Source organism: Lactuca serriola, chromosome 2 (genome assembly GCF_051521515.1).
Source record: "Lactuca serriola cultivar US96UC23 chromosome 2, Lser_US96UC23_V15, whole genome shotgun sequence".
Lineage (NCBI taxonomy): Eukaryota > Viridiplantae > Streptophyta > Magnoliopsida > Asterales > Asteraceae > Lactuca > Lactuca serriola.
Genome location: NC_136409.1, coordinates 216,639,440 through 216,651,935, shown reverse-complemented (window position 1 = coordinate 216,651,935; position 12,496 = coordinate 216,639,440). Strand labels below are relative to the sequence as shown.

At 33.3% G+C, this 12,496-nt stretch overlaps 1 protein-coding gene across 1 annotated transcript; it reads left to right on the top strand.

The window, feature by feature from the left end:
- The first annotated feature begins 271 nt into the window (after positions 1-271).
- Positions 272-2,871, top strand: LOC145088517 (uncharacterized). The gene is made up of 9 exons (XM_079026888.1): positions 272-546; positions 618-679; positions 837-927; positions 1,143-1,229; positions 1,351-1,404; positions 1,664-1,851; positions 1,927-2,009; positions 2,204-2,304; positions 2,469-2,871. Exons 1-9 carry the CDS (start codon positions 496-498, stop codon positions 2,688-2,690), a joined length of 939 nt encoding a protein of 312 aa, XP_078883014.1. The 5' UTR covers positions 272-495; the 3' UTR covers positions 2,691-2,871.
- Positions 2,872-12,496: the final 9,625 nt, after the last annotated feature.

The following is a 12,496-nucleotide window of genomic DNA, read 5'->3' as shown; positions in this document are numbered from 1 at the left end:
AAGGGAAAAAAGGCAAAAGTTGCCAAAAGTCACACATACCTAACTTCTTAAAAGCCTCATTTTTCTTCTTCTCAAAAAACTATTTTAAAAGATATTTTTCAATTGCCAAACAACTTTTTAAACTTTGAACTTTTTAGAAAAATCAAAAGTTCAAAAAGTGATTTTAAAAGCAAAGCCAAACACCATCCTCCTAGTTATCAATAAATCAGATAAATATTTGTTAAATTGTTGTTTAATTATATGATTACGATATTCTCCTAGAGGACTTTGTGTCCGTCGACACCCTGCTATGGTGCTTATTGCAAAACCCTGAACCCTCATCTCTCTCTCTCTCTCTCTCTCTCTCTCTCTCTCTCTCTCTCTCTCAAACGCACACTTCCGCGGAAGACTCAACCCCCCAGGCCTTGCTAGCTCGGTTTAGTCAGTGCATGTTCGTTGCTTGCTTTCTCCGAGTAATTATATCAAACAGTTGGTGTGCGTCACTCGCTTTTCAATATGGTGAAGGGGAGCCGAACTACTGTTCTAACATTCGCTGAAAAATGCAAGGTATAAACCAAAATTTCTCTCTACACCACACCTGTCAAATTGGTATGAGAGTGATGATCGTATTTTTGCAGAATATATTGGCGTCAAACTGGCAAGGTAGTCTCAATACAGTTAAGGCTGATGCTACTGGAAGGTACCGATCTAATTTTATTTGTTTTGATTATTAGGATTTTGTTAGGTAATGCAATCTTATAGCGATCATATGAGTGTATATATCCTAATTTTTAAGTGTATTAATCAATCGTTATGGCTTTGTTTGTTTGTGTGCGTGCGTGTGTTTCCTTTTACAGCAAGGAAGAAATTTACAGTTCAAAAGTTAAATACTTTGTGAAGAAGGGGAGGCCTTACATTTGGGTACCTGAAGATGACTTGCATAATGTGGTATGAATCGATTAGACCATAAACAATTCGTTTTCTTACCACTCTGTACTTGTTTGTCAATAAAAGTTCCTTATAACCTGTCTGAGTGATATAATTTACACTAGAATAGGGCTGGTAATCTTTTCTACTTTCTTTGAAAAATGCATAATCTGAATAATTGTACATCATTAGATATGCCCTTCTAGTGTTCTTATTTGTGTATTTTTCTAAAAAAGAATACAGTTATAGATGAACGTGGCTCATTGGCTGTCACAAGTCCCTTACCAGGGTCACTTGCAAGTCTGCTTCATTCTTTGAAGAAGGTCAGTTAATTTTCTTTAACCTACAAAGCTTTGTGATCTGAGAGTTAAATGAGAGTGCTGAAAACCAAACTATTTTGTCTTAATCCCAATTATAATGACCAAAAGCCTCTTACGTATACAGCCTCCTAATCGGATTGCTCTTATTGGTGAAGTTCTTCCACTTGGTGATAAAAAGGTACAATTTCATAAGCAAAACATAAGTTGTCTATTTATCATTTCTCATGCTTCCTTAACTATACTAGTCCTTGATTCATTTTTGATTCTATGACATTAACAGAATGTTTTATCAGTATTGTGTAATATAAAAGCTGAAACAAAATATGTTAATGCAACTAATTTTGCATGCTTTCAAGAATGATAAAAACTTTAGCCAAGACAAAATTTTTTGATGGTCTTTATGTTTAAATCTAGTATTATTTATGGAATTGTGTCAGGCAAATTCAGCTGCAGAGAGCCTTCGAGAGATGATAATATCAGAAGCAGAGGCAATAAAAGAGTTCAGTTATTCAGTTTCTGGTATATTGAGTTCATCTAACTTCAGATCTACATCTCGTGCTGAAAATCTCCAAGACTTATTGAATGAAGAAGATCAACAATACAGGATTTATAAGTTTAATCCAAGGTAAAAATATGCCTTTAGATACATATATTGCTGATGTGGACTTGCATTTGATAAAATAAGTCTTTTTTCATGCAGTTCAATCAGTTACATAGAAAGCAAGGGAAACAGTCATGAAGTGGATTTGAAGGATATGGAAGAATCAAAGGCTGACCCCTTGTGTAAGTGTTTTTGTACACATGCATGATATATTGATATTTACATGTGCATTTATTCTAAGGAAATTGCAACCTACGTGTATAGCAATGCACTTATATGGGTAAAAAATAAAATACATTGCTATTTGAGTAAAGTAAATTATATATATGGGATAAGGAGAATGTAGTTGATTTTTATGATTATACTATTTTTGTAGCGGTTTTTTCTGGAAGCTTGATTGATGGAATTAATCAAAGTGAAGCCAGACGTCGAGCCCTCATAATCTTTTGTGCTACATACTTGAATAAGAACGTGAAGGTACGTTACGTATGATCTCAAACACCATACTCATTCACGTCTTTCTAAGAGCTATTTCTCGATTATAAGAATGAGAAGGGCATTCACGTCTTTTTGCACAGATCGAAAGACAAAAAAAAAAAAAGCAATTTCTGTTCCGCGTCTCTGATGTTTCATGTGTGCAGGATGCAGTGGTGGTGTCTGTAGATAGGAAAGGGCTGGACTTGTTGGGGAAGGTGGTGGGACCCACGATGGAGGAATACGAATGGAAGGAGTTGAGATTGGTTTTGAAGGAAGAAGCAAGAGATGTAGAGACATTCTGCAGACGGCTGGTTGAGATGGAAGAGGAGTCGATTAAGAATATTTCAGCATTCAGTGGTCTGCCACTGGAAGCCAATGATAGTTAATTAGTTAGGCTGTTGAAAGGTTTCTCAATCGAGCTCTGTGTGTGTGTGTGTGTTTTGGTTGGATTTGTGCCTTGTGTATCAAGAAAAATCCTAGTAAAAGACGTGAACCACACCACTCAAAAATGATCTCTATTGTTGCAATATGGGTTATTTTTGCAATCTCGATAATTCGTTATGTTTAGTTATTTTCTCAAATTATCAGATACATTTCATACCGGGTTTCGAATTGTGGGGTATTTTCCTAATATTTAATATTTCATATCCTCTGTTATTTGTTTTTTTTTCACATTTCAAAAATGACATTTGATTGTGGCATGCCGCAACAATCTTCCACCGGCGGAGCATCCATAAGACCATAACCAATGTAATCGTTCTGACGGTGTTGACTCCAAAGCAAAATCCATAAAATTGGCAACATTTCAATTTGTGTACAAACAATGATTTGGTTCCTTGTTAGGATTTAATTTTGTTTAAAATATAAAATTACATATTTTTAGGCTTTCGAACCTATATGGGATGTATTAAATATTTTTAGGAATACTTGTATCAAATCTAATGCAACTTTTCGACCTATATACAAACAACGAGTTGGCTCTCTTTGTTAGGATTTAATCTTGTTGTAAACGTAAAATCGAATATTTTTAGGATTTGGAGCTTATAAGAAGTATTAGATAATTTGGGAATTGTAAGAATCTAATTCAACTTTTTAATCTTATTTTAAGAGGTTATTTGGATTAGGGTTAGTTAGGTTAGATCTAGTTAAAAAGATTGTTTTGACTAGATACCAAAAATGATATTATAACTTGTTAGTATTACTTGGAATCAATTTTGGTTAAAAAAATATCTAAACATCAATTCACAATTGATCGTTGAAACAAGCAAGGAACGATAATTTTTTATTTTTTTTATTTTTTTATTTCTTTTAATAACCCTCCTCTTTTATTTTAATTGTCGTTTATTTTTGGTTCACGACTAAACCTTATACCTTGCACATAGATGTATATATAACAATAACTGTGTCTTTGTTACCAAAGGGCCAATGGCCTAACGGTATGGAGTGACCATCTTATTTGAGAGGTTTAGGGGTTCAAGTCTCGGTAGAGACATAGGTATAAAATAATTATTAATTTCACTCTTTGTTAATAATCATAAAAGTGAGTATATATATATGGTTCATGAGTTATTAGATTGTATATACGGATAACGGATTAAGAGCATTATGAGAATGACGAACATGTATAATGGTTTGAAAAAAAATGGTTTGAAATACAACAACCCACACAACGAATAACGAAATCTAAGAAATATATGAAAGAATGTGGAGTGGAATCAATGAAATGTTTATGTGGTGATTGTTCTACACAGTGTAACTCCACTTACAATTTATTAAAATTGTCTATGGCATTAGAAGGGGTCCATTAGTTTTGCATGGATCCATTTTGTTTTCACATGAATCCATGGGTATTGTATTAATACAAGACAAAAAATAAAAAAAAGGTTTTCATCAATCACTTTTTTTTGTTGTTAGATATTTCAAATGCATGTGATCTAGGAAGAGTCCCCAAAGATACGAATTTTAGGGCGTGCAAGGAAATAGTCGTGTTTCTTAATAAATTCAAAAGAAAATCTGAGCTTGTATCACACATATTTGTTTTTATAGAGAAATATAAGATGTCGATACTATGGAAGTGGGAAGCAAAACCTCTACCGGGTTCAAAAATGCACAACAAGTATGACAAGTATTGGGGGGATTTTAAGAAACTTAACAACTTCATGTACTTTGCAGTTTTCTTAGATCTGACAACGAACGAATGAAATCCTCCTTTAGATTTGGGGGAGTTGTGCGGTAGAGGAAGTGCGGTTTCGCCACCTAGGCAGCGAACACCGCTCCTGGGTGCAATTTAGAAAGCAATGTGGTAAAAAATGGCCGTGATTTGTGATTGAGTGGGGAAAATTTGACCGTTTTGTGAGTCTTGTTATTGAATGGGGAGATTTTTTTTATTTAAATTAATTTTAAAAAAAATGTGACACCACTCTTTGGGTATGGTAAGGAACTACACTTTTGTGTTAAAAAATGATGTGGAACTTATGTGGCAACGAAGGGAATGCGGTTTCGGTGGCACCACTCCCTTCAGCCTTATTGAACATGTTTTTCAAAAGTTGATTAAATACAAGAATGTAAAGAATGACTAGGTCGAACCGAAAGTAGCATCTAGTTGTGGAGGTTGAAAACAATTATATGAATAATTTGTTTAAAATGTACGAACAAAAGTTTGACACCGTCGAGTTTCATGGAGCGTCTCAAGAAGATAGGAATAAAGATGTTTGTAATGATGTCGGTCATTGCTGATCTTGAGGATTCAAATGCTCTTAGGACGAGCTGGAAAAAAAGATCCTTAGGTTTTAACGTGTAACGAATTAAATTACCATTCTTTACCATTCAACATTATGATTTCTCATCTTCTATCATAGAAATCTGGTTGATAATAGATTGCATTAATAATAGCCATTCTTTGCGATACTTAGTCATGGAGTACATTATACACTACAATTCATCACCGACCATGATGCAGGTATCAATTTTTATTTTTATTTTTATTATTATTTTTTTTGGAGGGAAACAACTTAATTGCAACGGAAACCAAGCTAAAAAGATAATTGAAAGAGCCAACTGTTGGAGTAATTCGAATGTATGAAGGGTAGTTTAGTCATTTATTGTTTTCTTTTAGGATAGAGTCAAAGACACGTGGGTGCAGGCGGCAAAGACCCAGGAATGGGTTGTTATCTTTTCCTATTTTGTTGGTCAGTTTAGCTATTTAACTAGGTAGGAGTCGTATCTTTCAGTGTGTGTATTTCTTGAAGGTTTTCTCAGATAATAAAGAGGTTATGGTTATGAATTCTTGTATCTTCTTTTGCTCCTTTCCCAGTTACATTACGCAGTAGAAGAGCTGCACCAATCTCTCTCGTTTTTGAGTTGTGTATGTAGGGGGTTGAACCCAACACTTGGTATCAGAGCATAACCTGGTGAATGCCCAAATATCAACCCCGTAAGAAAGAGATGAGTGACAAAACCAATAAAGATGGTCTGATTACACTTCAATATCCGCTGCTATCCAAAACCAATTACACAGCATGGGCAATTAAGATGAAAGTTTTTATGCAAGCCCAAGGTGTGTGGGATGCTGTCGACCCCAAGAATCCCCGAGAAATTGTTGAAGCCTGGAAGGACAAGATAGCACTCACTGCTATCTACCAGGGGATACCGAAAGACATGTTGTTGTCCATCGCCGAGAAGGAAACAACAAAAGATGCTTGGGAAAACCTCAAGACGATGTACCTAGGTGCGGATAGATTTTGGACTGCAAAAAGTGCAGACATTGAAGGCTGAGTTTGAAGTGTTGAAAATGAAGGAGACGGAAACGGTATATGAGTTTTCCATGAAGGTGAACAATGTGGTGAGCAACATACGGGCCTTAGGTGACAAGGTTGAAGAAGCGTATGTCGTTAAGAAGTTACTCAGAGCTGTCCCAACAAAGTTTTTACAAATTGCTTCAACGATTGAACAATTTGGAGATTTGGAAACGATGATCGTTGAAGAAGTCGTCAGAAGATTAAAGACTCATGAAAAAAGAGTCAAGGGACATGAAGATAATGAGGAGCAACGACTTCTGCTCACACCTGAAGAATGGCTTGAAAGGTCAAAGTAAAGAGGTGATGACTCGAAGTCACCACAAAAAAGTCATGGTTCTGATGATAACTCTTCCAGGGGACGAGGAAGGGGCTGTGGACGAGGTGGAAGCAGAGGAGGACATCGGGGAGGTGACACACATAATTATCGTGAAGGTGGACAAGGATCATCAGGAGGTCGCGATAAGAGTAAGATCAAGTGTTTCAATTGCAATGAATATGGTCATTATGCTTATGAATGCCCTGAACCAAAACAAGACAGAAACCAAGAGGCTAACTTGGTTCAAGCTCATGAAGATGAAGAACATGCATTGCTATAAAAATAAAATCCATTGGTATGGTGAAGCTCGAGGAGGTACTGGTGCAAAGAGTCAGCCAACATTCAGATTAGGGGGTGAATGTTGGAGTAATCCGAATGTATGAAGGGTAGTTTAGTCATTTATTGTTTTCTTTTAGGATAGAGTCAAAGACAAGTGGGTGCAGGTGGCATAAACCCAGGAATGGGTTGTTATCTTTTCCTATTTTGTTGGTCAGTTTAGCTATTTAACTAGGTAGGAGTCGTATCTTTCAGTGTGTGTATTTCTTGAAGGTTTTCTCAGATAATAAAGAGGTTATGGTTATGAATTCTTGTATCTTCTTTTACTCCTTTCCCAGTTACATTATGCAGTAGAAGAGCTGCACCAGTCTCTCTTGTTTTTGAGTTGTGTATGTAGGGGGTTGAACCCAACACCAACAACTCACAATAATGGCATTGACACTCTAAATTGGTGGAAATACAATGACATGCGTTTCCTAATCGTTTCTCAGACGGCAAAAGACGAAGTTTTATACATTTCTTGTTTTTAATTTTTTTAGTTATAATTTTATATATTTTCCATGTTAGATATTTTGGGAATACAAATAATGAACATGACGTCTGGGTAAATGTTTAGCACTAGTGGGCGAGTAGGACTAGGTTGTCAACACCGCAACATTGATTTGCATCAAAGATTGGATAATGAAATCAGCAAAACCGATTATAGACGATGTTGATTACTTTTAAATAATGATTTCTTTAGCAAAAGTTAACAATTAACAACATATTTTTTGTTTTATTTATAACAATTTATAAAATTCTATATTATTTTGTTTTCTAGATTTTTATATGAAATTAAAGAGCCAACTACGTGAAGATAAGAAAAAAGAAAGAAAAGGAAAAAAACACATGTGGAGTGAACGATGCATGCATTTTTTTTTTCTTTTAGCAAGATATGTGGTAGAATATTTAGATATACCCGGTGACGTTTTTTTATTAATATGTTAATCTTTTAGCTAATATATTAACATGAAGTTTTTATAAACTTATAAACAATTAAACCAAAGAAAGTATGATAACTAGTTGACTGAGATCCCAACATATATTTCAAAGTATTTTTTTAAGTAAACTTGTAAGTATTATTAAGTATATTTAGTCATGAGTAGTATATTTAATATTATTCGTTTAGAATAAATTTAAGTTGGTGTACTTAACATGTAGTTTTTTAATGTCATTTGACATTTGTTAAAACTAAGGAATATTTGAGAAAACGAAATGTCCAAAAGATATGCACATTACAACAACGGGTGACCAATGTCCAACTCGGATTGATAAGAACAAAGACTAAACGACCCACAAAACTCGGCGAAAAGTGACATATACATAATAAATATATATGTAATTATGTAAATTGGTCAGTATAGTATAGTTAGTATGCCTATTTTTGTTTACACTTTCTAGTATTTTTTTTATTGACATGGAAAGCACGAAAGGTATTATGTGATAAGTTTTTTAGATGATTTATATAGTTTAAGAGGTGATATTCGGTTCTAAATCTTGGTTCCAAAAATCCAAATCGAAACTAAAACCAAAACCAAATCGACACCATATATAAATATTCGGTCCAATTTTTGGTCCATATAAAATGTTAATTCTGTATTGGTCCAATTCAAGTAAGCCTGACAATATCTGGCACATTACGACAACCCAACATAAACTAAACATGTTTAGATAAGAGATTTCGATATGTTTAAATAAAGTGGTTGACATGGCACTGCAAGAAAACTAAACGGATATGGTTAGGCCAAAACTTTCAACTCGAAGATCATCCGTTCAATAATATATAATTTTTTTATAAATTTTATATTTCTATAAATATATTATATAATAAAAGAAAAAGATAGAAAATTAAGATTTAATGTGCCTACAATTGAATTTTATTCCCATTCTCATCCCACATGAAAAAGGGTGTGTGGTGCTTCATTACAAATATCTAAATAGTAAATACTCTTAAGCATTTTAGCATAAGAATAGTTTTGGAACCTCATAACCATATTTGTATCAGACACGTTCTAGCTTGATTTTAGTTAAAACTTGGGAAAAATCCCGTTTTGCGGGATTCGATACGCCAAATGAATAGACAAAACAAGACGATTTTATTGAGTTACATTGAACTTATAACATTAAACTTGTTTTCTAGTCACACATTAGAAGCATATATGATTCTACTTTCCTTGTGAACTGTCTCTCCATACCTGTTGGATAGGATCAATAACACTTCATACATTACCTTTTTTAGTACAATCTAATTAATTTCATTGTAACTAAATGCAAATTTAACTATCAATAACACTTTATACATTACCTTTTTTAGTACAATCCAATTAATTTCATTGTAACTAAATGCAAATTTAAGCCATTAAATTTATGAGTTTATAGCCATTAAATCTATCAAAATAAATTACCTTCTTGAAAACTAACCAAATCTTTATACATAAATTGGTCCAAAATGAAAATGCTCAAGTGAAATCAATGAAAAGTATAATGTCTTATCTTGTATTTACTCGTTTCTTGTATGACTGTTAAACTAACTTCCATATAATAAAAGTAATGTCATGCCTTGTTTTCGACCAAAAGGAAATCGACATATGCTAACCGAAACAAATTGGCAAAGAAAATCTCAAATGAAGCTTTTGGTTAAATGGTTTCAACGTCAATAAAAACACAAAAATGGCGCACATACATACGTGCAACTGGCGAAATACATATTAATGAAAATTAAAGAAAATATGTTTATACCAGTTTGAAGTTCATTGTCAACAGGTAATTATTTTTAGGATGCTAAAATTGGAAAAACTGGTTATTTTAGGGTCAATATAGTAACATACTTTCAGAAATGGTATAACTTTGAACTTAATTTCATAAATGGTCAAAACAGTAATATAATTATAGAAATGATCATAATGGTCTTTTTAAATGGTAATTCTTCATTCATGCATGCTATCTCAATCTCACTAAAAACAGATAATTATGATCATGATTGAAGCAACTATCCATATGTTCGTATATATAGCAAATATGATCATGATTGAAGCAACTATCCATATGTTCGTATATGTAGCAATACACAGGTTCTATATTTTATACAATAATTATAAAGACATTGGTTAACGTAAACACTTACCAAAATATAATGTAAAAACGATTTATTAGGCCATAAATAATGGAAAATATATTTAAATGGTACAAAAATTCGTTAAAAAGAAATCAAACTTTTCAGAACCATTGAATCCTTCGTCTTCATCTTTATCTGCTATTCCATGATTCGATCTTCATATGATTGAAAAAGATCATGTTTTGGTCCCATGGTTGTGGTTCTTGTGAGTAGAAGTTACTCCAGAACCTTGGAGCCTCATATTAGGTCTTTGTTTAGGTCATTAAGTCATAAAAATTGGATTTTGATGAGTACTATTCTTCCATGCAAGAGCTAGTGTAACAATTGGTAAAAATAGTAATGATCGTACGACACTATGTTTTAATTATTAAGCAATATGAGTATTTTATCAAAAATAGTTGAAGGAATTTAACCTGTTTTACTTAGATAAGTTCTTGTGAAATATAAAAACAAGTAACTAATGATAAATTTCGTTACGACGTATGACTACGAACCATCACCGGCTTGTGAAAATTAGCATATAACGTCGTTGGAACGCAACAAACTTAATTTCTGTATCAACATGTCTCCAGTTGATGAGTAAGTTAATTTATATATAGAACAGGTGCTTAATAGTGGTGAAGGATCTAAATTTGACAAATATACGAACCAATGTGACGAAACGTGTTTAACGACATGGTTAACCGGTTAAATGTCACGAAATTATACCTTGGTCAATAAATTTTATATTTAAATAAATAAAAATATAAAATGAATTATTATAAGGCATAATTAGAATATATTTAAGTATTTTTGAGTAAAAAGAATAAAACATAAACATTTAAGTTCAAATACACAAAAACTACATTGTTATTTTATACTAAGTATACATGTATGTATTTATACATATGTATTATTATCTAGTGGATGACTAGTTATGATTCATGACTTAAAGTGATTTCATGTAAGGAATATAGTGTCTAAATCAATTAAGATAAAAAAACGGTTAAGAGAAGTGCCAACTTAACTAATAAGTGCTTAATCACTCAAGACATTTTACTAAAAATGCTTCTTAATCCCTCTTCTAATTTTCGAGATTAACACCTTCCCTCTCCATAACTAGAACTTTTAACTAATTAACTAACTAGTAGTTAGTTAGTTAACTAACCCTATCTCTAAGCAGCCACCCAAGCAAGTGGCTAGACACGATCACATCACTTAAACTCACATCACATCACAAGCTAGTCTAGGTTTGTCTCCTTATCTTCTTCTCCTCTCTCCTCCTTCATAATCTCGAAATATCTTCCTTGTTATTCATTCATTTCACCAGCCAATAATCCAGGGAAATACTCTCAAACTTCATCTCATTTTCAACCATAAGAAATCCCTTTCAAAGCCACCAAAAACCGTGAACCTTAAGGGTTGTTGTCCCTTGATGTTTCAGCCACCATTTCACCCACATACACCTTCCTTTTGCTTGATATTTTAACCAAAAATTACCCCTAGAAGTTAGTTGTTATGCTACTCAAAATTAGAGACTCAAAACAGTGAGTAAACTACCTTTTTCTTACCCTTTTGCTGTGAAGTTTTCGTGACAACAACATAGCCAAAACAGTGACTGTTTTGGAGCATCAAACCAACACCCAAAAGTTCTTCATTTTGCTGCCCATTTTCGAGATTTAAGGTATACCATATGTAGCTAATTTCAAACACTTAAAACCCCTGAGAAAGTTACCCTTTACCTCTCAAAAAGCTTGTGTTATTCCACCACCTTTTGGCAACATACTTTAGATCTAAGTTAAAGCTAGGTATATTCTTTATTTCTACTCTTCTTTTTTATCATCAAATCCACTGATTTTAAATGATTTAAGAAATCATAAAAGTCTAATATACATGTAAATATATGTCTTTATGTGTTAATACATTCAAAAGAATACTCAAATCGCAAACTTGAGTGGAACTGGAAACCGCACAAACCATTCTCAACCCGAATAACTCTACGTGACAAAAGTGAGTTTTTTACGGACCCTCTTTTATGTTTTACAAGTTTTGGGAAGAATACACATTAAAAAAAAATCCTATTTGGATGATTTAAAAGCTTTGCTAACTAAAAATGCAAGTTATGTCACTAAACATATCTAAGCTTAAATTTCAGCTTTTTACAGAAAAGTTGTGGTCTGTTCACAGACTGTTTTTCCTTTCTTAAACTTAATGGATTTCAAAAATGTACAATATGAAAATATTTCAGGTCTATAACTTTTCAAGGACCACTCACACGCGTTCATACAATTTTTCTACAATTTATGACGATGTTTACAAAACTGCCTATCATTTCGGAACATTTTCGGACCAGTTTGTAAAAAGGAACATTTTCACTCTGGTTAGGAATTACTTAAGGTCAGGTGGATGCTGAAACATAGGATTCCTATCTATTCAAACTTTCTCAAAAGAGGGATTGCGGTTACTTTAAGTCTATGTCCTTTCTGTAAGGTGTGAGAAGAGAATATAAATCACAATTTTTTTTCTCATGTTTTGCTGTTGTAGAGGTGTGGATATGGCTGGTAAAATAGTCCTCAGTTCTTTATCATTTGCCTTCTTCTACTGTTGATCTTAAGGAGATGCTCAATGCTAGTGATGGCAGTAAGAAGATGCAAAAGTTGAGGTTTTCTC